Raw genomic sequence first — 23,746 nt, forward strand, 5'->3', positions numbered from 1 at the left:
GTTAGGCAGGCCGTCCGGAGTGTTCACCTCCCAGCAGAGAGGGTAGCTTCTCTCTGTTAAGCAAGTCCTCTCAACTAGTGTTCAGTTCTCGTCAGAGAGGGTAGCTCCTCTCTGCAGCTGGTCATCCCAGCAAGTGTTCAGCTAACAACAGAGAGAGTCGTGCCTTTTTGCAGCTGGTTGTCCCATCATCTGCTTTGCTGTGGCTGAGCCCGGAACTTTTATGGGCCTCAGAGGGGAGGAAGTGCATGCCAGCTGGTCCATGGGCAGCCGTGGGCGGTCCCAGAAAAGGCACCACCAGTTCCCGCTATGGTCTGTGGGGCTGACAGCCCAGCACTCAGACTTCAGGCCCTCCCTGGCCTGAAGGTGGGACCTCATCGGATCCATCCCGTTTTGCCCAGGAGCCTGTCTGCCTCCTGCCACCGACTATGGCACCCAGGCTGCTCACACCAAGGGGCATCAGCAGGCCCTGAGCTACCCTCAGCTCCCCTCTTGGCTTCCCCTCCACCCTTGTCCGTGCCCAAAGTCTGGGGGTGCTGAGGTGGCAAGGGGCTGGTATGTCAGTGCTGCCCCAACATGTGCACACTCAGTCAGGCTGACAGCACCTGGGCTCGGCCTCAACTCTGCTCTGAGATCAAGAGCTGCGAGCAGTGGTGGCAGGAGCAGCTGCAGAGGCAGCAGTGGTGGTGGTGGTGGGACCCCTATGCCCCACGTCCCCGAGGCAGCCCACCTGCAGCCAGTGCGATGGCAGTGGCTGCTCCACATGGCCTGCTGCTGCTGCCATCGTGAGGGGTTCACAATTAGATTAGAAGTTCGCTCACTCTTAACCTCAGTGACTCCTCCTTGCTGTCTTTTCATATTTTTTCCTTCCTTCCTTTTTTTCTTCCTGGCTGCCTTCCTTCCTTCCCTCCCTCCCTTCCTAATGCCTATATTACTAAAAAGCTTTCTATAAATCTATAAAATAGGAGTAATGATAGCATCTTGCAAGACTGTTTGAAAACACCGTATGTAAGATATATGAAACATTTAGTCTAGTGCATGGAACTCAAGGAGCAGTTATGTCTTTATTCCATTCTAAAGCATATTGCTTCTTAAATCAGTTTTAAGACTAACAGGTTGTTTTGGCAGCTATATTTAAAAAGAAATACCATAAACAATTTTTTTAAAAGTCTGTTTGATTTTGAAGATCTATCCTGACCACAGATGTCAACAGGTGACCCTGTTCAAATTTCATGTGACAGATTCAGTGTCCCCACAGGCCCTGGTTCATGTAGAACTTCTGCTATGGAAGCTACCCCAGGTGGTATCTGTGCCATGCTTTTGCCCTAAGCAATGATACATCAACTTTGGGACCTCCCTCCCTTTTGTCATGTGTTGGTATAGTTGTGCTGTTGACTTGGGCAGGTTGTCTGTCACTACCCGTGTCCCAGTGAAAATGAAGCTAATTGTAACAAAAACCTATCATCCACACAAACTCTGGATGCCGCATGTTTGCGAAAGTGGCAATAGGATGTGCTGTGGCTGGAAGGGAATGTAAAGTTCCATGGTAAATCATTACCCTCAAACCTTCAGACCAGGCCACTACTCTTAGAACCACCCCTCACTCTTCTGCTATGCACTGCATTTCCCACCGGCCCCCAAAGGCGCTGTTCCTGAGCTCTCCTTCAGAGCTCTCATCCTGACACTTACAGAGAAAGAAAGATAAGCGATGACTTCAGCTGACCTTCTCATAAATTCTACAGGCACTTTTTAAGGAGGAAGCAGATTGCTAAAGACAGGGGTACCTGCATGTTCCCATTGAACATTCTCTCCCTGTCTCATTTAACAGCAGTATTAACCTTCCCCTTTAAAAATTTTAAGTACATTGTTATGACAAATAGCCCTTTAAAAACAAAACTCTGTATTTAAGGAAATGTTAATCAGTTAAAAGAAACAAAGCCAATTAGTTACATGCTGTTAGTTTTGTTCCCCATGCGGCATATTTTCTTGATGTCCATAGAAGCAGCTTATTAATTAGAATTAAATTAGACAAATGGCACCCTCATTTTGTCTCTTCACTTTTGTAGCATGTGATCCTTTCTATGAATCTGTTTTAAGTGATTCTCAGTTGGCCAATCATATACCTCAACCCTAAGTTATCTACTTAACCTTTAAGAATTTCTCTTAAATTAAAAAAAAAAAAAAGAATTTCTCATAAATTGGATTCATCTATGGATGTTACTGGTGGACTTCAATGGCTCTCCCCCATTTATGTCTAGCACTGCTTAGTGTAGTGTACCAAAGGGAGGATTTTGTCCTCAGTACGGCAGTTTGTTAAGGACGGACAAAAGCAGTTTGCTGGTCTTGGTTGGTTCTCTCACCTACATTTAATAGCTATAAGTGCACATTGAGCTCATCACCTTGTCTTCAGAGTGCCCAGCAACTTGAAACATGATATGGCATCCAAATATTAGAACCATTAGGTTCAAAGATCTGTGCATTGGTTAGACTTTAAGAAACAATCTAACTTCTTAAAAGCAAAAATCAGTGTGCAGTTTGTGGCTCCTCCTGAGCTGTGTAGCAAATAATAATCTACTAAATTCCAGGAGCTATGGCCTGTGTTATGAATGCATCCTGAGAATGTACAGTCTTTGAAAACGGCAAGCGGGCCTGGCAGACACGTTCTAGAATATTAGCCGTGTCTCTGTTCTGACGCATATGCATGCGTAGCTTTTCTACTTTCCATTTAGAAAATAGACTTTCTGGGTTGAACAGTAATTTGACCTGTGCAGTACCTGGCATTAGTTTAATAAAAGATCATACTCCTCACTTGTCAAAACCAACTTGAGCACAAATGTATTTTGCAAAGTACAGCGTTGGCAGCTTCAGGTAGATGGCAATGGTGATTAGCTACAGCAGTAATGGAAGGATACCTCTCTAAATAATGGTGACTGGAAAGTTCTAATGCCTTTCTCCCCATCTTTATACCTTGATATTTCTTTTTTTTTGTAGACTAACTATAATACTGATGGTTGTATCTCATGGGATAAAAATGGAGATTTTCATGCTTCAAATCTTAGTCTGTCCTATGTTGTAACTTTTTAGTAGACACCCTTGTTTTATGCTTTATTTGAATTCTCTTCCCTTTCTTCCTATCTTCAGAGCATGGCTTAAATTTGGACAATATCCATGACAAAATAAGGCAGACGATTCATCTTGTTCCTTTTATTAAACTGAGATATGGAGAAGGGAAGTGGGTGATGTGTATTGTTATGTCCCTCTGAGAATAAAGATTTTTACTTGCCTCAAGCGTTTATTGGGGTTATTAAGTTTAGTCTTCTCTCTACCTCATATCTTTCCTTTGGCTGGCTGCCTAGCATTGACAGACACTGTCTGAGAGTTTGACCAGCAAAAATGATTATATATGCACCACCCATGCTTAGTGAAAGGATTTTACTATATTATCTTGAGTCTTACTTTGTATCATAGGATGGTGACATATATCCTTTTTGTTGTTCGGATCTTGTGGGCCAATCTAGAAAAATTGACATTGGTTCCCATAGGAAAGTCATGATTTTCTTGTCAGTGAGACCAATGTCTTTCATATATATATATATATATATATTTATTTATTTATTTATTTTTACAAAATTTCTGTGTAAAAGCCCCTGAAATTATTTAACAGTAGTGTGATCGATTTTATTTTCTTGTTTTCAAAGAATAAATTTAAGGGCCCTTTTCAGTTTTTGTTTTTTGTTTTTTGTTTTTTTTTTAAGAATATCAAGTCAATACAGTGGTAGGATTTAGAAAAATGGTTCCAGATCCTAAAACAGATTCTAACTGGTTATTTTAATAAGTTTACCACAGTTCAGTAGGTTAATTTCATTACTTGACTTGGTCTCCAGAAATAAAATCCTACAGTAGCATCCAATGGTCATTTCTTTGTCTTTTCTTTAAGTTTTTTATTTTTGAGATGGAGTTTCACTCTTGTCACCCAGGTTGGAGTGCAGTGGCGCAATCTTGGCTCACTGCAACCTCTGCCTCCTGGATGGCATATTTTTATACTTGTCAATATTACACGAAAACTTCTCTGTGTGTCATGATGGCTCACACTTGTAATTCCAGCACTTTGTAAGGCCGAGGCGGAAGGATCCTTGAGCCCTGGAGTTCAAGACATGCTGAACAACATAAGGAGACCCCATGTCTACAAATAATAAAAACGTTACCCGGGCATGGTGGTATGTGGTTGTGCTCCCAGCTACTCTGGATGCTAAGGTGGGAGGACTGACTGAGCCTGGGAGGTTGAAGCTGCAGTTAACTTTGATCGTGCCAGTGCCCTGAAACCTGAATGACAGAGCAAGACCCTGTCTCAAAAAACAAACAAACAACTTCAATGCCTGACCAGAAAATAAAGATAAATGAGACACATACCTGGAAAACATTGAAATGGCACTCATACCTATTCTCCAAGTGTATGGGAATTTTATCTCTCTGCACTCCATTTAGAAATAAGATTTCTATGTTTAATTTGACTTGTCCTCACCCACGGGTTATTTCCAGATGAGCTTTCTAATTTAGGTCGTTACATGGCAACAGGACAGACGAAGCACTTACCCAAGCATCCACTGCCTACTTGCAGATTGTCGGAATTGCCAACTCTTCTTCATTCTTTGGGTTAAGAAATACGACAGTATCCCTTAAAAAATATCCAGATGCAAACAGACACTTCTCAAAAGAAGACATTTATGCAGCCAGAAAACACATGAAGAAATGCTCATCATCACTGGCCATCAGAGAAATGCAAATCAAAACCACAGTGAGATACCATCTCACACCAGTTAGAATGGCCATCATTAAAAAATCAGGAAACAACAGGTGCTGGAGAGGATGTGGAGAAATAGGAACACTTTTACACTGTTGGTGGGACTGTAAACTAGTTCAACCATTGTGGAAGTCAGTGTGGCGATTCCTCAGGGATCTAGAACTAGAAATACCATTTGACCCAGCCATCCCATTACTGGGTATATACCCAAAGGAGTATAAATCATGCTGCTATAAAGACACACGCACACGTATGTTTATTGCGGCACTATTCACAATAGCAAAGACTTGGAACCAACCCAAATGTCCAACAACGATAGACTGGATTAAGAAAATGTGGCACATATACACCATGGAATACTATGCAGCCATAAAAAATGATGAGTTCGTGTCCTTTGTAGGGACATGGATGAAACTGGAAACCATCATTCTCAGTAAACTATCGCAAGGACAAAAAAGCAAACACCGCATGTTCTCACTCATAGGATGGATACATATGTAACAAACCTGCACATTGTGCACATGTACCCTAAAACCTAAAGTATAATAAAAATAAAAAATAAAAAAATAAAACACTGTAGACTGCCAGATGCTGGGAAAAGGGTATCCTACTTCTAGTTTTCTTTAATTTCTAATATAGTGCACACTCATTTTATGCAACAGCCCTTCAATGTATTCACATGTTCTTGGAAGAAATTTCAAACCAGAACTTAAATGGGAAGCTGGGCTCTTACAATGAATTTTCCTTCCCAGTTGACAGTTTTTAGGCTATGGACAAGCAAAGGAAGGTGGCTAAAAATGACAGTATTGTACCATTTAATACAGCAATCCATTTTGTTTTTCTAGGGAAATTCTCTAGAAATTTTAATTGCATAATTATAATTTCTTCATTGGTTACTGACAAGCAAGTAGTTATTATCAATTTGCATTGTTTGAAACAGCAGAAAGATAAATATAAAAACTTGTAATATATTTTTCATTTGTTTCCAGAAAAGTGACATCAATGTACAGTGTTTTGTAATCCTCTCACTGTTAGTCAATTTTAAATTATTTTGAGGCCAGGTGTGGTGGCTCACACCTGTAATCCCACCACTTTGGGAGGCCAAGGCAGGTGGATCATGAAGTGAAGAGATCGAGACCCTTCTGGCCAACATGGTCAAACTCTGTCTCTACTAAAAATACAAAGATTAGCTGGGTATGGTGGTACACACCTGTAGTCCTAGGTATTTGGGAGGCTGAGGCAGGAGAATCGCTTGAACCTGGGTGGTGAAGGTTGCAGTGAGTCGAGGTTGTGTCACTGCACTCCAGCCTGGCGACAGCGTGAGACTCCATCTAAAATAAAAATATAAATAAATAAAAATAAAAATGAATAAAAAATAAAATTATTTTAAGTACTTCCTACAGCTGCTAGTAATCATCTAGTCTATATTGCTACACCGAGATGCTACAGGTTATGATATCTAGCAGGGTTGTTAGAGGCTGTTTTGCTTTCCTAATATTTTTGAACATAAGCAGGCCCCCAGTTCCAGGATCACCAACAAGTTGAATTTGCTGATGAGGTGGAAATTCATTCTCCAGGACCAGCATTGCAAATATGCCTCTCCTAAACTTCCCTCCTTTGGAAAAATATATAAAGCTAGGAAACCTTGAAACTGGAAACGATTTCTGCAAATTAATTTATTTCGTATGTCATAGTTTTGCAATTTTTGTAAATTAATGTATTTCATATGTCATACCAAGAAATGGTAAAGTTACATGATTTTTTTTCCTCCAAGATTATCCATATATGTAATGGTGGAGCTTAGATAGGAATCCAGCTTTCTTGACTCCAAGAAAACTCGAGTCAGAACACACCGTTCAAGCCAATGGGAACACCATGTGGGAAACGTGAAATCAATAGAGAGAAGATACTGGTGATGAGCCAAGAAGAACGAACTTTGTTATGACTTTTTTCTTTTTTATAATCCAAGGATTGTTTTCAAAATCAATTTTAGCTATGGTTATTTAAAACCACTTTTCAATGACATGTAACTAGAACACAGTAGGAGAGAAGAGAAAATCTGTAACAGGGGTTAGAAATTAAAAAAAAGAAAAAAAGAAGGAACAGCAAAATGTTTTGGGGGCTTTAAAACATTTTCAACCAGAACATAATTGTAAAAACTCAAGGAAGTATAAAAGATGGAAAGCAGTCGGAGAAATAATTAAAATACCTCCTCCTGAACACCATTATTAGTGTTTTCATTTACTTCGTTCAATCTTTGTGTGTGTGTGCATTTTTCATTATCTGCTATCCCCACATATAACTCTATAGTATGCTTTTGTGGCTTATTATTGCATCATAAGCTTTTCTCATGTGATATGATACAGATTTTATAACACTTACTACTTGTATGATGTTCCATCTTCATGCCATAGCTTATTTCACTGTGACAGAAATCCCATACTGTTTAATGTTTCAACTACTTATACTCTTTTGCCAAACAAATGTGATATGATGAATATCTTTGTGCATATTCATTTACATTTTATGTCATTCTTGTATGATAGCTATCTAGATCTTGAAATACAAGACGAAAAATAAGTAAGTTTTTTAAGGAAAGAGGAAGAATGTTAGGAACATTTAAAGGAGCTGGAGGATGTTGAACAAGCTTCCAATGTCTATCCTTCTAGCCTTAGTAATCTTTAAGTCTACATCTTTGTATAAAAAAATCCTTTGCTTTGCTATGACTTTGGAGGCTTCTTGACTCATCTTCTTATATGCAAATTGTGGAGCTAAGTTTCAAGTAAGACAGCTTACAATATCTGGGTTAGAGAGTCACTTTACCATTTTCCCCTATTTCTATTTCTTGCGAAACCTTTTAATTCAGAGCTATATTTCTTGTCTCTTTAAAATTTCCTAGCATTTCTCTTAAATGTCACTAATTTTAATAGCTCAGCAGTGGCAATTCTGCTTTCTGGCAGTGTCCTGATAGCGGCATCAAAGCAAGCACTAAAATTTTACCCACTTTGATTGATGAGCTCATTTTGTTACAGAGGACAAATTGGATTTTTTTATATACTGGTAATAAAAATTAATGTGTGATGTTGCTTTTCGGATGTTATTGGATCTCTACCTTAATACAGATTTCAGCAATAAAAGCACTAATAGATAACTTGACCAGAAAGTTACCTCCTTCCCCTTTAAACTACCCTCAAAAGTAAAAGATGCTTTTTTAATTTTGTAGTCCTATAGTGCATTGTAAAAATGTATGTCTTGATGGTGGTGTGGTTGAGGATGGTGGGGAGAGCAGCAGTAGTAGGATAATGGTCTGCATTTCAGTTTTCAATTTAACTGTGATGTTTATTTTTTATTTTAGCACCTCCAAGATTTACACGAACACCCGTTGATCAGACAGGGGTCTCTGGCGGAGTTGCCTCTTTCATCTGCCAAGCTACGGGAGACCCAAGACCTAAAATTGTCTGGAACAAAAAAGGAAAGAAAGTCAGCAATCAGAGATTTGAGGTATTAGGTCCATTGTTCTGTTTCTCTGGGGGAAGAATGTATCTGCTCTGTCTTTGGTTTCTATGTTACTTGCTTGCTTTACTCTGATAAAAGGTGTCACTGATATATGGTTTTCCTCACATTGCAAGTGATGGAAAATATAACTCTAAATGGCTTTTTAAAAAGGAAATTTGGAGGTTCAAGGGCTGATTTTTGTTTCTACTTGTGCCAGGGCTCAATAGTATTCCTAGGATTAGTCTGTCAGTTTCATCCCCAGGTTGCAAGACAGAGCTCTGCATCCTCACAGGACCACGTCTGTAGGATGTATGAAAGCTTGTCTCTTCCAGAAACCTCTCATCCCATTGCCTCCCATTACGTCACTTGTGCATCCCTGAGACAATTTGTGTGGATAGGTGGACAGTGTAGCCTACTTAATTTAAGCCAATCAGAATCTACTTCTGTCCTGGGAATGAGGACAGTCCCATCCAATTCCATGGCTTAGAATGAAAGAGCAGAATTTTCCCAAAGGAAATTTAAATCCTCGTTACCAAGAAGAATGGGAATGGATGCTGAGCAGCAAATGAAGTGGTCCACTGCCCGTCACACCTGTGTTTTACAAGTAGTGTGAACTAGAATGAGAAATTTGTTCCAGTGTTTTAAAGTACCATTCTGAAAGAAACACACCCGAACAGGTTGATATTGCAGAGGAACCTATCGAAGAAGTTGGTTTTCTTTATTCAAGATAGCTCAGTGCACCGAAGATGGTGAAACATAAATCAGAGATTGTTTTTTTGAGTGTTTGTGAGAAGGCTTATGGTTTAGAAATTTGCTCATTCTGGAGGAGAAATACAGGCAATAAGATATACAGAAAGCTACACAGATTATGGGCACACAATAGCAAGCCCATAATTTAAGACATGAGGAGGATAGCTTTAATTTTAGGGGCTACCAATAGCCCCAAACTGCCTGAAATTGTGAAATTCACCTCCCTTTTACCTGAGTTTCTAATCTCCTTCATGACCTAATTTACAGTTTGGCAGATTAAAGGCAATTTCTAGTTAAAAGAAATATAGCAACTACAAAATTCAGAACAATTTTATTTTAGTTATTTTCATAGAAACTCACAGGGTGATCAGGGGTTCAAATGTATAGAGAACCTAATTAATTACAATGGCGAAATTAGAAATTTGCCATTGGAAATTGGGTTGTAGTTTACAAGTGAGAAGTTTAAAATTATGTCTGAAAATCAAATGCTTGATTATTATTGAAATATAATTTATTTAAACACAAAAATATCTTTAATATTTGGAAAATGTTTCCTGTGTCATGTAGAAAATGATGTATGTATGCATCTTTGCTGCACATTAAAAAAATTTTAAATGAAGTTAACTTTTTGTCAAGGAGAAGTTTGACATCACGCTTTCTAATGACAATGGCTCCTGACAAAATCATGTAACAAAAATTAAATTATAATACTAAATATTTCACAGCATGATCTCTGCTCAGTGCATAATTCCCCATGAGAGTCATATAAACATCTCTGGGGTAAATGAATTATTTTTACCCAAAGCAGCTTCATCAAACTGTATCAAGTCCTGGGTTGAAAATCTTTACTGTATTTAACACTAATATGTATATTATTATATATATAATATATATGGTATTACTAGTCTATATGGCCCATGAGAGCAGTACATGTTGATTGTTTTTGCTCCCTCTTCTATCCCCAGTGCTAAGTATGGTGTCTGGTCCATGGCAGGCATGAAATCAATACTGGATATTTTCAAACTGGAAATTACATCACTGGCTTGTAATGTGTGGTATATTGTATGTTGTAAGAGGATAGGTCTAAATCTAGGAAATAGTTCACAAATGTAAACATACAATGACATTTATTAATAAGTTAGTCAACATTTAAATTGGTTTTGTAGTTGCTTTAACCTTTTCCTGCACTAAATCATGAAATGATCATAAATAACTTTTTTTAAATTGTGGAATGCTTAACAAAGCTTCCAATATGAAACTATGAAACTTTTCTCTCCTGAGATGCATAGTAGATTGATTTTAAAGTGTATGCTTTATAGAGTTGAAAATAAACTGTAGTGCATTAAGAAATGGGCCATTTTGAATATTTTTGTGAATTTTGAACAAAAATGGAATGCACAAAGATCAAAGTGGATGTATTTTGAAAATATTAATGTCCTTCCTCTCTATGTTAATATACACATGCACACACAAAATCTGGAATTAAGCATCCCATAAATATGTATATGAGGCAATCTCAATTTATTCATAATTTAGGCACATGGGAATATTCACAGTGAAATACAAGAAAAAAAGGCACAACTTCTCAGTGAACAGCTGAAGGAATGCAGCATAGTTACAGAAAAGACAGATAGAGGACTCCATAATATTGTATACATATTTGTTGGTATCATCATTTTTTTTTTTAAGTGGTACTTGAATTAGCTAAGAAGTACCTAGGATTATCAGTGTCATTAAACTGTTTCCAAGAAGAGTTCCTAATGATGGTGAATTCAGGCTTAGTGTTTAGGACATTAATTTTCTGCCTGGTGAAGCAAGCCTCCATTTTGCAGCAAGAATGCTCTAAAAATGCAGAAAATGCTAAGCTAGAACAAATACTGGAATGATTTATGGCAAAATTAATGCACGCCATCAGGCTTTTGGGTTGTGAAAGCTGTCTCGTTGGCTGCCTAAGTACTAGATTTATGCAATTTCTTTTCATGGTTTGCCCATCTATACTGTTGAGGATGAGACAGTTTAGACTAGCAGAGCTATCTGTGGTGGCGTGCATTAATTCTTTACCTTACAGTCCCATTATTGAATGAGTCCACATTTGTATATGTGCTGTGAGAGAAAGAATAATTTGAGAAGTTTATCCATCATAGCTGCAAGCCTCTTGCAAAATTAATAGAATCAAATTGCCCTAGATGAACATACTGAAATATTTTAATGAATAAACCCTGGTAGTTTTTAGTAGGAACTAGAAATCGCCATGTTTTGCATATGTAGTTGCATATCTTTCTCCTTGTTCAGTAGAAGATTCACTAAATTAGACCAAATATTTTTTCACCACTATATCAAAATTCAGTTTCAGAATGATGCCTAGTTTATTATGAGACTGATGGCGGATCCCCCACTGCATTGAGAGCTTTAGCTGAGAGGTAGACAATTGTAACAACACCTGTGACAGCTATTGTTTCCTCTAATAGGTAATAGAGTTTGACGATGGGTCTGGATCAGTTCTCAGAATACAACCCTTACGGACTCCAAGGGATGAGGCCATTTATGAATGTGTGGCCTCAAATAATGTGGGAGAAATAAGTGTATCCACCAGACTCACAGTTTTGCGGGGTAAGTGCTCAAGTGAAGGTTGTTGTTTTTGTGTCATTGTTACAATTCTGTATCTCTTTTGTAGCATCGTTAAAAAGACTAGCGTTGTGATGGTGCTTAAATGGGAAACACAGTTAAATAAAATGTTGGTAAGGGTTGAACTTTAATTAGATAGTGGATACCTTCTCTAGTTATGGGTCTTTACAGAACTAGAGTTCAGGGGCAATATCAGAGGTAAAAAAGCTGAAAAAAGCGTTGACTTCAAATGCCAGATACCATTTTGATTTTTGGCAGAGCATCTAGAAAGGAAACAGGATATGGTACTCTTTTATATGTTGGCATTACTCGTGCATGGATTTTTCATACTGCATTCAGCAGCTACGTTTGTTACAACTACCACAGCTGACATTGATATTTGCAAAATTCAAGAAAGAACCTTAGCCTAAAGATGAACTTTCCTTAAGCAATTGGTCAGAACCAAGTATAAGAAATGCACCTGTCTTACGTGCAAAAAAAAATACATGTTTTAATTGTGTGTTATCTTTCTTAAACCAACATGTATTGATCTAAATAACTGGGCTGACAAATCCCTTTCTTTGTCTCCAACAATGTTGCTTACACAATTTGACAAAGGCACAGGGTGAGTTGCCAAATCTCCAGTACAGTGTGTTCAGTTTGTAGACTTCCTTTACAATGAGAGTGCTGAAGAATAAAGCTAGTGATGAAGACTGTGTTGTATGTCTCTAATTCAGGCTACAAACATTCCCAATTAGGCACCTCACAGATGACATTTCTAGATTAACTATTCTGTGCCTTTATCTCTTTCTCTCCCTCACACAACTCATTTGTTTTGTTTTGTTGTATTTTGCTCTATTCTAAAATTTAGGAGAATAGACTTTCCTAAGATGAAGGAAATTGGAAAGGAAACAATCAGAATCATAGAGGAACTTATGTAGATTTAGTACATTTCTCTTCTATTGTATTTTTTTTTTCCCATGGAGGGATGGTTTTACTTTATATCTTTTATAAAATAAAAAAGTTTGATTTTATAAACATCTTGGTTTCTTTCAAGGAGGTAAACCCTATTGATATTGTCAAGAACTTATTTATTTGGAGGCCAGCAGCAATTAGTAATGTAGGCCAAATTTACCTGGTGGTTTTAAAACTAAACACAGACACACACACACACACACACACACACACACACACACACACACACACAAAGAAGCAACTCAAGAGGCTGAGAAAATAAGATTATTTACATATACATCCTTAAATATGTTTGAAATAATATAAACACCTTATTAAGTTGCAGGGAAAATATTGACAATTGGATGTTTATCTTTTAAATGCATGTAACAGATGCTGCTTTAAAACAGACAAGTCAGATTTGAGCTACATTTCTGGCTGTTATGACAAGCTAGGTTGGGGCAGGAAGTTCCCCATTCCCTGATCAACACATAGAAATGTTGACAGAGTATCTGAAAATAAAATTAAAAGCATAATTAGGCTTGCAAACAAGAAATAGAAATTTCCAGTTGCTAAAAACAAGGGAAGGATTTCCTAGAGAAAAGACAATTGTAATATAATAACCCAAAATAATAACAAAATGGACCATATGCTTTAGTGCTGGACTTTTAACACTCCAGCAAGATACATACATATATAAAATAAGTTGGGAGTAACAGAGACTAGATCAGCTTTCTGCATACAAGTGAGATTTCCAGCACTATTCCTACTGTGCAATACTTAGGACCAAATAGTTTAACATAAAAGCTGGTCAGAAACAGTGAGTCCCATAGAGTGTGCAACAGACACCCATGATAGCACTCACCCCACAGAGACATTCCGATAATCCAGATACACAGCCCTAGAGAAGGTTGTTCATGCCCAGGTGGGCTAATGAACACCAGTTCTAAAGCAATCAAGTCAGCTACCACCAGCGAGCGACAGTAAGGCACCCATCAAGGGTGGAAATCATAGTCTCTGACCTACAGGTAATTGAGCTGTGTGAATGGGATTTAAAAATAATATATTTAAAAAATTTGAAAAGGTAAGGGAAGGAATGGTCTAATGGGCAAGAATAAGACATTAGGGGAAAAAAAAGGAGTTAGAAATTAGATTTTAGAACTGGCAGGAATCTTAGAGACTATGTTTGTATGTGCTATAATATGCACTGTGGAAAGTATACATATTTCTGAATATACATAGATAGTTCACCTCAGCTTGTCTGAAAATTGTAGTCATTTTTCAGGTGTTCATATCTGAAGCAAAATCTGGCTCGTTTGTTCATCTGCTTTAAAAATTTTAATCTCCATTTATTTACCTAGTTTAGAATCAGTGCCATCATATAGCAGGTATATTAAAAAGGTACAATAAAATAAAACTTATCAGAAACGTTTTTGAGTTTTCTCACTTTCCAAATCCCTTGAACTCCTTAAAAGGAATTAATGGCAGTCATGTGCTTGACTTATCTTTATGCATCCAATGAAGACATTAACAAAAAATTGGAGGAAAATATCACTTTACTTAGAAATTTACATGGATTAATGTTTTCCTGCCTCTCAGTTGGCTGGAGTTTCATCATCTCCTCTGCTTTTATACAGCTGGTCCCCATATAAAACAAATGCATCAAAAATGTTTAATATGGTCTCAACTTTCTATGTGAACATCTGTCATATGTAAGTACATTTGTATGAAAATTTGATTTGAGTAGTTAACCCTTTCCATTTTTTTTAAAGACTACGTTGAGCAGTTTTAGAACTTTCATGAGAAAAATTCAAAAGTATTTTGGATGACAGAAAAGTAGTCTAAACATAATCTTAAAATAGAATGCTTTTTATATATCCTTTTAGGATAAAATAAATATGGATGGAAATTATTTTTTTTCCTAGAGTCACTGTTTGCTTAAAACTTCTAAATATTGTTATTTCTATTAATAGTAGTGTTTAATATTCCAGTGTAAACTGACATTCATAGACTTTGAACATCATGAACAGCTAAATAAATGAGTGTGAAGAGGTTTATACCACAGTTGAGGAGCTTTGTGACATTTGAGGTTCACTTTCTCTTGCAAATCATGTTGGCAGACACTCAGGCACTCTGTTCTGCAGTAGATGGAGACCATTTTACACTTTGCGTCCAGTGGCCTTCATTAGATTCCCATTTCGTCCACATGGATCATTTACTTTCTCCCTGCTTTACTGACAAATGCCAAAAATGTGCCAGCTCTCATGATGGGTTTTATCTAAGTGAACTGGATGAAGATCACTCATTTATGTCACACAAGCTACTAGAGAAACTAATTAATTGGAGATTCAAATATCTGACCTGTGCGGTTAATGAAGAAGACATTGACATAATACTCTGACCATCCAGGTGCCTCGAAGGGAGCATTTCAGGAACAAGTTTCCCTTTGTAGCTTGCTTTAAATTACCCTTACTCTCAAAAAACTGTGTTTCAATAAGGAAGGATAACCACAAGCTCAGGCTGAATGTGCCCCAAAATAAGATATTTGGGCAATTAACTATACCATAGAGTGTGGTTCATGGAAGAAGTAGGAGAAGGGGGAGGTGAATGTAGGGCTTACATCTTCCAAGTCATTTTAATTTTTTAGTTGTCTTGGCTATGGAAACACAAGAAAATACTGACTCCCTAATGATACAACACTTTAGGAGGCTGAGTATGTCTGTTTTGCTTGTGTCTTCCCATCCTAAGCAGAACTTGAAGTGAAGGCCTTAGGATGTACTGAGGTTACTAAGGGCTGTGCCTTAACTAATTGTGGAATGCTGCTAAGGACAGTGAATTAACTATCAGGCTTTCAGTGAAGAGCAAGCATAGGACCAGAGAGAGTGTTGTTAAGAACAGGGATTATCATCCAAATGGAATTGGTTCTGTCTGTTTCTTTAGTTCGCTGGTCACAATTTCTTCCTGACTAAAGATATCAGCAGGAAACCATGTAATACAAATTTATGCAGTGATAACTGAGGAGGAAAATACTCTCTCTGGTAGATGTTATCAATCACTAGGCAGGGAAAATGAGATATCACCATCCATAGACTTTTCTTTCTAGTAAGAGTCCAAGAGTACTTGCTTCTTTTGGGCAAAAGGAAAGACATCAGTAATTATTTCTTCTTACTTACATAACCTCCCTTCTCTAAGACAAAGTTCTAGAACCATTTAATCAACTTTGAATCTAAGCATCTGACTAAATGTCATCATGTCTCTTGAACTTAGAATTTTTTTTAGGAGAGTAATCAGAAAATAGATATTTTGCTCTTATCTCAAACAGCATGTAATGGGTCATTTAAAAAATCTTAGTGGATTATTTTTAGACTGGGCTGTTCTCAAATAGCACTGCCCCAAACCACCGTGACCACTAGCACAACAGAACAGGGTATGATATATAACACTGCTGCTCTTATCTATTTATAGGAAACTAGCTTTGTTCATAGAACATATCTACAGTACAATTATTGTCCAAACATGCTAGTTTACCAGATATGAGGCATTTCAGTTACCTAGTTTAGCAAATATATTTCATCAAGTGATACTTATGTGTGAGTATCTACTCTTACATATAAATATATCATTTGTGAATGATCACCATTAGCACAAAAGATAATACGTGAAGTACCCAAGTCGAGGTGTTGGGAAATTGAATTCCAGCTTTAGCTCTGTCACAAAATAAAATAACTGTGGCATCTTAAGCAAATATGTTAACTTCCCTGTTCTGTTCTGTTTCTTTTTTTTTTTTTTTTGTGGCCTGATATGCATTGGGAAGGCCTTGGATTAGCTATCCAATCACTCATATCACCCCTCTCCGTCTTGCAAGTCAGTTCTTTCAAGATGGAAAAAATTTGCTCCCTGAAGGTGACTGTTACTGAGATAGCAAAACACATAGTGAGCAGTTGGATGAGACAGAGAAGGCACTGCAATGGGAGATAGAAATGTTTGCATAATATGTCTGTTTCAAAAAACCTAAGCCATTATAGCAGTAGTTAAAAAAAAAAAAAAAAAAAAAACGACATACAACTTTTACAATCTTCAAGGGAGAAGGCAGTCAACTATCTCTGCCATTGTGCAGTACCCTGTGATCAGAATTAGCATGTTCATTACAGTCTCATTTTATTAATGCCTCTTTTTGAAGATGAACACAGTTGTCCCCGCTGTGAAAATGGTACTTTGCCGTTTATGTTATAAAGTGGTCGCGGCTGGAGATCCAGGCTAGGAACATTAAAGAACAAAGCACAGCTGCTTGACTGTCACACAAAAGGATTTTTATGAAAGACTGAAACAAAAGGAAGGGTGGCCAACCCAGAACAAACGTGCTGACGATTATGGTACTGACTGAAGATTACTGGAAAAGGCTTATAAAATAGTTGAGTACTTGGAATACATTGATACCAACATGATAACCTTCCCGTGTACTTCATTTGCATGCTGGAAAAAGGTGGTGGTGGGCAGAGCCGCTTTAAGTGAACAGACACTCCTGACTTTCTTTGGTGTAAACTTTAGAATTTAAAAACAGTGATTCTTTGGGTATCAGTGGTCACAAAGGCAGAAGCCCATGTGGATAGTCTATGAGAGACCCTAGTAAGGGGAGACATTAAAACTGAAAATCTGGGGGAGAAAGTGTACCTGTGAGGAGAGGCTATTCATTTTCCTCCTGATCTATCTTTTGAGGACTGTAATGTTGGTGATGCATGCTCCTTCCTTGGAACTATTACTTGTTTTGCCACACTGAGAGCATGTCTAAAAAGGGCTCAGAAAAAATGAGCACACTTGTAAATCATTGCATTTAAGTGAGAACAATTTTCTTCTTTTGACTTCATATTAAAATATTATTTTTAATAATTTTGAAATGAACATCAGCTCATGAGAGTGTTTACTGCTGCTTAACATGTTAACCGAACCATAGAAATGTTGAGCTAGAACGGAATTTGGTGTTTACCTAGCCTCACTACTTATTTTTGATGTAACGAGCCAAGGTCCAGAGAGTTTGAAATGATTTGTTCTTGGTCGTACAGCTAAGATTTTCACTTCAATGATCCCTGCTGCATTACGTGTGACAGTGAGTTTCAGCCCTTCAGATTTTTACTTTATATACAAGATATTATCCTGGAAGAACAATGTTCTTCCAGCTGACATGTCGACAGATGAGCATGATGGGAAATAAAAAGTGCTCAAGTGCCATGGGTGCAAAGTGTGCAAAATACTACATGGATGATACGCTGTGAGAGTGAGGAGACTGCTGGGTTGAGGCATGAAGAATATTTAGGAGTCTGTGAGACAGAGCTAAGTTGAGAGAGGAGTAGGAACTAGAAGCTTCTTGAGCAAAGTGGCTTAGGGAGGAAATCACTGAGTATTGATGGTAGGTGTGTGCAGTGTATTAGGGTTCTCTGGAGAAAGAGAACCAACAGAATATATACATATATGGGAAGAGCCTTATTTTAACAAATTAGCTGACATTCTTAATGAGGCCAAGAAGTTTCAAGATCTGCCAAAGCTGTCAGCTGGAGGCCCAGGAGAGTTGATGTGCAGTTTTAGTCCAAAGGCTGGCAAGCTGAAGACCTAGGAAGAGCTGATGTTTCAGATTGAGTCCAAAGGCACGAAAAAGCTGATGTCCCAGTTTGAAGGTAGGAGGAGTTCTTCCTTCCTCAGGTGAGGCTCAGCCTTATTGTTTTCTTTAGTCTTTTACCTGATTGGATAAGGGTTGCCCACATTAGGGAGGGCAATCTGCTTTGCTTGGTGACTAAATTAAATGTTAATGTCATCCAAAAACGCTCTGACAGTAACGCTCAAGATAACATTTGACCAAATATTTGGGCACCCCAGATATTTTGCCTAATCAAGTGACACGTAGAATTAACCATTACAGGTGGGTATAAGCAATGGTAGATAGAATTGAGTAGAAGTAAAATAGTAGTAGTAAAAGCAAGTGAGATTGGGACGTGACTCATTGGCTAAGGAGATAAACCTAATAAGTGAGAAAACATGTAATTAAGTTAACCTAGGCCATCTTTATGTGAGCTGAAAATTACAAAGGAGTTTACTAAAATACTTCACTTAAAGTAATCTGTCAAACAGTTATTCATACATAATTGATGTTTATATTTAAAACTAGGTAGTTGGTTGGCTTTCACTGATAAAATTTGAACAATTTTTAAAAATTCAGTATCCTGGTTTTCCAGATTAGTTTTATTTTAAGCTACTAATTAAGATGTAGTTTTAAAAGTTGCACATGCATAATTTATTGGTATTTAGGGCACAGATATACTAAATGCCTCATCTAGGGTTTAATTATCAAAGCCCTAATTACATATCTCCTTAGAAGAGCAAGTAACTTTTTATATCTTATTAAAAAAACAATGACTTGTGAATTAATGCCACATTAAACACAACTACGATGACACACATCCCATATTCTTAATATGTTTTGTTAAAGATAGCAAGATTTTTTTTTTTTTTTAACTGCTAGGCAACCGGGGAATAGTCATATAATTTCAAGACTCTCTTATCTGTCATCTTCCAAAATGAGCTGTGTTTTAATTTATATCTAAAAACTTTCCATGCCTTTCTTTTTTGTTTCTTAGAACTTTACCTTTGATTATTAAACTTTATCTACGCATTAAGTAAATGTTATTTTCACGCTTTAACACAGTAGTTTTTTTTTAATTGATAGATTTTTGGTCATAAGTGTAGCACTACTGAGATTTTTCTCACATGTCTGATGATGTCTGTGTTCAGCTTTAAAATTTGATCATAGTTTGTATTTTCCCAGAAGAGATCCTGTATTTCTTAGAGCATAAATACCAAAAGAGCTATTAAAAAAATGAAGCTATAAATCATAAGTGAGACCAGAAAATCAATATCAACAGTTTTTAGATATTTTCTACCTTTCTAAGTATCGGCATACATAGTTCTTTCTGTTTGTTTATGTGTTTGTTTAATGATGTGGGTAAATGCAGATCTGTCATTTACCGGTCAACTAGAAAATTAAGTACGGTAGAAAAGTATGTACTCATAAAAACGTGATGGCTTTTAATAAAGTTAGTTAATAACTATCAATATTTATACAAAAACTTGGGGAGGTATATTTGCATATATGTATGTTTTGTACATGTAGTATGTATATAGTGTGTTCGTGTATGACCTGTTTAATTTGCTTCATAGCACTTTTTACTATGTGAAATTATACTCTTTATTTCTTGAGACTTTTATCCTGTATACCTCTTCCTTTGTATATAAGCTCCATTACAGTTTTCTATGGCCTAGAAATGTTCCTGGCATTTATTGGGCACCCAAGAGATATTTGTGGCATGAACAGGTACATATGTAGAGGGATCTATAGATATGGTTATGTAGACACAATGCATTAAGAGACCATTTGGTTAGGAATGAGTCTCACTTTATATATAATGAACAAAGTAAATAATCATTATTTCAGTGGCCACTGCAAGATGAAGAGTGTGATTGAGAGTCAAGAAGTCGAGGTAAAGGGAAAGAGAACTACAAAGACAGAGTGAAACAGAGGGAATGAAGAGAGATGCTCTTTATAGCTACATAAGCATGATTTGTATCAACCTTCCAGTGCTTCCTAACTGTATGGGTTTAGACACATTACTCAAATCTGAATGTTAAATTCCTATCTGTAGGGTTGGGGGTGATCCTGGCTATCTTTTACGGCTGTTTTGGGGGAAGTTAATGACATACTAAATCATCTGGCAGAGTAACTAACAATAAAGTTGCCAAAGAATGTTAATTTCCTTCCTTCTCCCTTTATTATGCCTTTGAAGCTGAGCTAGCTGGTTTGGCTCTCCCATCACTACTGAATCCCCAGCATCTAGAATAGTGCTAGGCACATAGTAATTCAGTAAGTGTTATATGTATACATGGCTATGGTGAAGGGAAGGGAGGGTGAAGAACACTGAAAAATAAGTTTTGTGTCTTCTCAAATAGTCCTTAATCCAAAGGACTGAAAAACAGCTTTTCACATGGAAATAAGATGATACAACAATCTGAAAACATACAGTATTACCAAGTTATTTTGAAAGACTGAAGATCATTTATTGGTGCTATGCTAGTATACAATCCCAAGAATTTTAGTTCCTTTTTTCCCCCTCTTATATTTGTGCTTATTGTTATGTTAACACACATTTCCATATTCTTCAGAATGCTTATACATTAGGTAGGTCCAGGTAGTCAGTTGCTTCAACTGCCTAACTCAAACTGGAGTCATACTGTCATACTAGAATATTATTTCTGTTCTATGACATCTAGGTCACAGACTAGATAAAAATCTATAACTGTCTTATGATTTCTGTGAAAATGTAACATTAGATATATATTTTAGAAGAAGCAGAAGAATTTCAAATATCCTTGAAACGTCGAAAGAGATAATAGGAAACATCTTGCTTTTTTGTTTGTTTGTTTTGTTTTTTCGATTATTTCTGTTACCAACCTTGGTGTAGAAAGTAATAGAAGGTGTAGTTATGGATGTACGTTCAGCAAACAGACAGACCCGAGTTCAAATCCTAATTCCACTATTTGTTCTGTGGCAGTGTGCACATTTCCTAACCTCTCTAAGCTTCGGTATCTGTCTATCAAGTCGAGATAACAAGACCTATTGCGTACACTTACGAGGATGATTACAGGAGATAATCTACGTAAAGCTGTTGGCAAAGTTCTAGGCACTCAGGAAATGTGAGTTGTTGTTGTGATTATCATTATCATCACTAGTATTACTGTGATCAGTACGATTATTATTAAGAGTTAATTTCAAATTATTTGATTAAAGGGAACTGCCCCATTTGTGAAGCAGAACTTTTTGGCACAGGCAGAATTATCTTTCTAAGGCTGGGAATATACAAATTTTTTAATCCTTAAGTCAGGCTACCTTGTCCACTAAATAATCATGTGGTCCAGATGCCTCCATTTGGCCGTTGTAGGATCCACAAAATATTTGAAATTTAAACGTCATTCTGTCATAAGTGATAGGGGAGTATACTTCAGAGAAAATTAGATGAAATTTTTCTTTTATCCTAAAACACAGAGTTAGTTGCATGCTTAGACTAGAAGTTCCATAAGGGCATGGCTTTGTTTTGCTCTAGACTGTACACATGGCAGTAAGCACAGTGCCTGACATTTTCCGTAAACATTTGTGTTTTTTGTTTTTTTAGAGACAGAGTACCACTTTGTCATCCAGGCTGGAATGCAGTGGTGAGATCATAGCTCACTGTAACTTCTCACTCCTATGTTCAAGGGATCTCCCCGCCTGAGTCCCTGAGTTGCTGGGACTATAGTATGAGTCATCTTGCCCAGCTAATTATTTTTTGTATTTTGTAAATTTTCTGTAGAAAATAGGTCTTGCTATTTTGCCCAGGCTGGTCTTCAACTCTTGGCTTAAGCCATCCTCCCACCTCGGCTTCCCAAAGTCAAGGGATTACAGGCATAAGCCACTGCTACCAGCCAAAATTTCTTGATGGAATGAATGAATGACAAGTTTTAGGAAAAAGTTTCTAAATATTATTTTCTTGCAGAGTGCTGGATTTAAGGTTTATTTTTAAAAATTAAAAATGTCAGGAGATGTTGCTTCCACATCTCGGTTAGGCATACAATATATGAGAAGCAATTTGTGTTAATTCATGAATTTATTCATTTGATAATCTAGCTCTCTCTATTCCAGGAAGTGTGCTAAGTATTGAGAATAAAAAGATGGGAAGACACTACCCCCACTTGCCTTCAAGGAAGCTACAATCTCTGTTTGATGGGAAGCCATAAATTTGGTTAAAATGACAAGACAGTTATACATATATACTGTGGTTGGAGATAATAAAGTCTATTTTTGGAAGAAAAGTGCTCTCACAGTAATTCAGCTTACACCTTTTCAAGCTAGCACTTGCAGTAAGAACTAATGTCTCCTTGAATATTCCATCAGTATGACAGTAAGGTTTGTTGAAATGTGAGATGTGTTTGACATATGAAGCCTCAACTGACAGAAAAATTAAACTCACCTTTTTTTCCTGAGGAGTAAAAATGTTCTGAGAGAAAAATTGTATTTCATTTGTAGGAAGATTTGGGATATACTTTGGTTCGGTTTTGAGAAAATATGGTGCAATAAAAAAACTTAAGTAATTACCTTCAGAGTAACATTCCCGTTTGTTTCTCTCCCAACTAATAGTAAAAGGAGTTTTTATTGCTGCACTTACCATTTTTTATGATTCTTTTTTGCTCTAGGTGGAGACGACAGAGCATACCTAAATACAAAATGATTTTAAAGTGTACTAGTAAAATGTCTTAAAACATCTTCTCCCTCAGAGGACTTCATTAAGCAAAATTGATTTTTATAATAAAATTTATTTATTAAAAAATGGTAGTTTAGGCATTTTAACCCTTGAGGAAAGGCCATTAGCATATACTGTACTCCAAAACAGGAACACTGTTAGATAAGTTACTTTTTAAGGCTTGAACAACTTGGATTAGAGCCCTGTATCCTAAAGAGCCTTTTATTTACACTCAAGTTTTTATGCATGTCATTATAACTTATGATGATAGATCTGAATTTCCAGGTATTGCCAAGCTTGTTATAAACTGACATCAAGTGCTACAGCTGACTTACAATGGGTCCCATTAATCTTAGTTGCAAAGATGCATTAATAAAGTTAACACTCACTGGCTCAATAGCAAATGAAATTCCCTCATCTCGGCTTACAAACAGATAAATCATCATCTGAGAGGAAGAATTCACTCTGACTTAAATGATTATTCTCAAGGATTTGCCATAAACCTACTACAAAGAACCGAGGAGGACACTAAATGCTGCCCAGTAGGACTGGGGTTTCGCCCAGTAGGACTGGGGTTTGAGCCAATCTTTTCTTAATTCCCTATCAACATTTTAAAAATATGATTGTGATTATTTAAAAACAAATTTTTTTAAATTAAAATTACCTTACAGCATAATGGTGAAATGCTAATGTGATGTGTTTTACAGACGCTTGGTTAACTACATGCTAACAGCATTGATTAAGCTCAGGGACCACGCTTCCTGTGTCCTCCAGTGAGATGAATTCTTGTTCGAAGACCCCCACCAAACTCTTGCCATACTCGGGTGTC

The 23,746-nt window shown here is 37.0% G+C and overlaps 1 protein-coding gene across 17 annotated transcripts in view; it reads left to right on the forward strand.

The window, feature by feature from the left end:
* Nucleotides 1-23,746, forward strand: part of PTPRD (protein tyrosine phosphatase receptor type D) — a 2,332,625-nt gene that overhangs the window by 1,998,966 nt on the left and 309,913 nt on the right. For all 17 annotated transcript variants that reach the window (XM_058431780.1, XM_058431782.1, XM_058431784.1 and 14 more), the window contains 2 exons: nucleotides 8,154-8,299; nucleotides 11,512-11,653. In XM_058431780.1, coding sequence (XP_058287763.1) covers nucleotides 8,154-8,299; nucleotides 11,512-11,653 — 288 coding nt within the window. The remainder of the gene's footprint in view (nucleotides 1-8,153; nucleotides 8,300-11,511; nucleotides 11,654-23,746) is intronic.

The sequence above is a fragment of the Hylobates moloch genome, unplaced genomic scaffold (genome assembly GCF_009828535.3).
Source record: "Hylobates moloch isolate HMO894 unplaced genomic scaffold, HMol_V3 SCAFFOLD_19, whole genome shotgun sequence".
NCBI lineage: Eukaryota > Metazoa > Chordata > Mammalia > Primates > Hylobatidae > Hylobates > Hylobates moloch.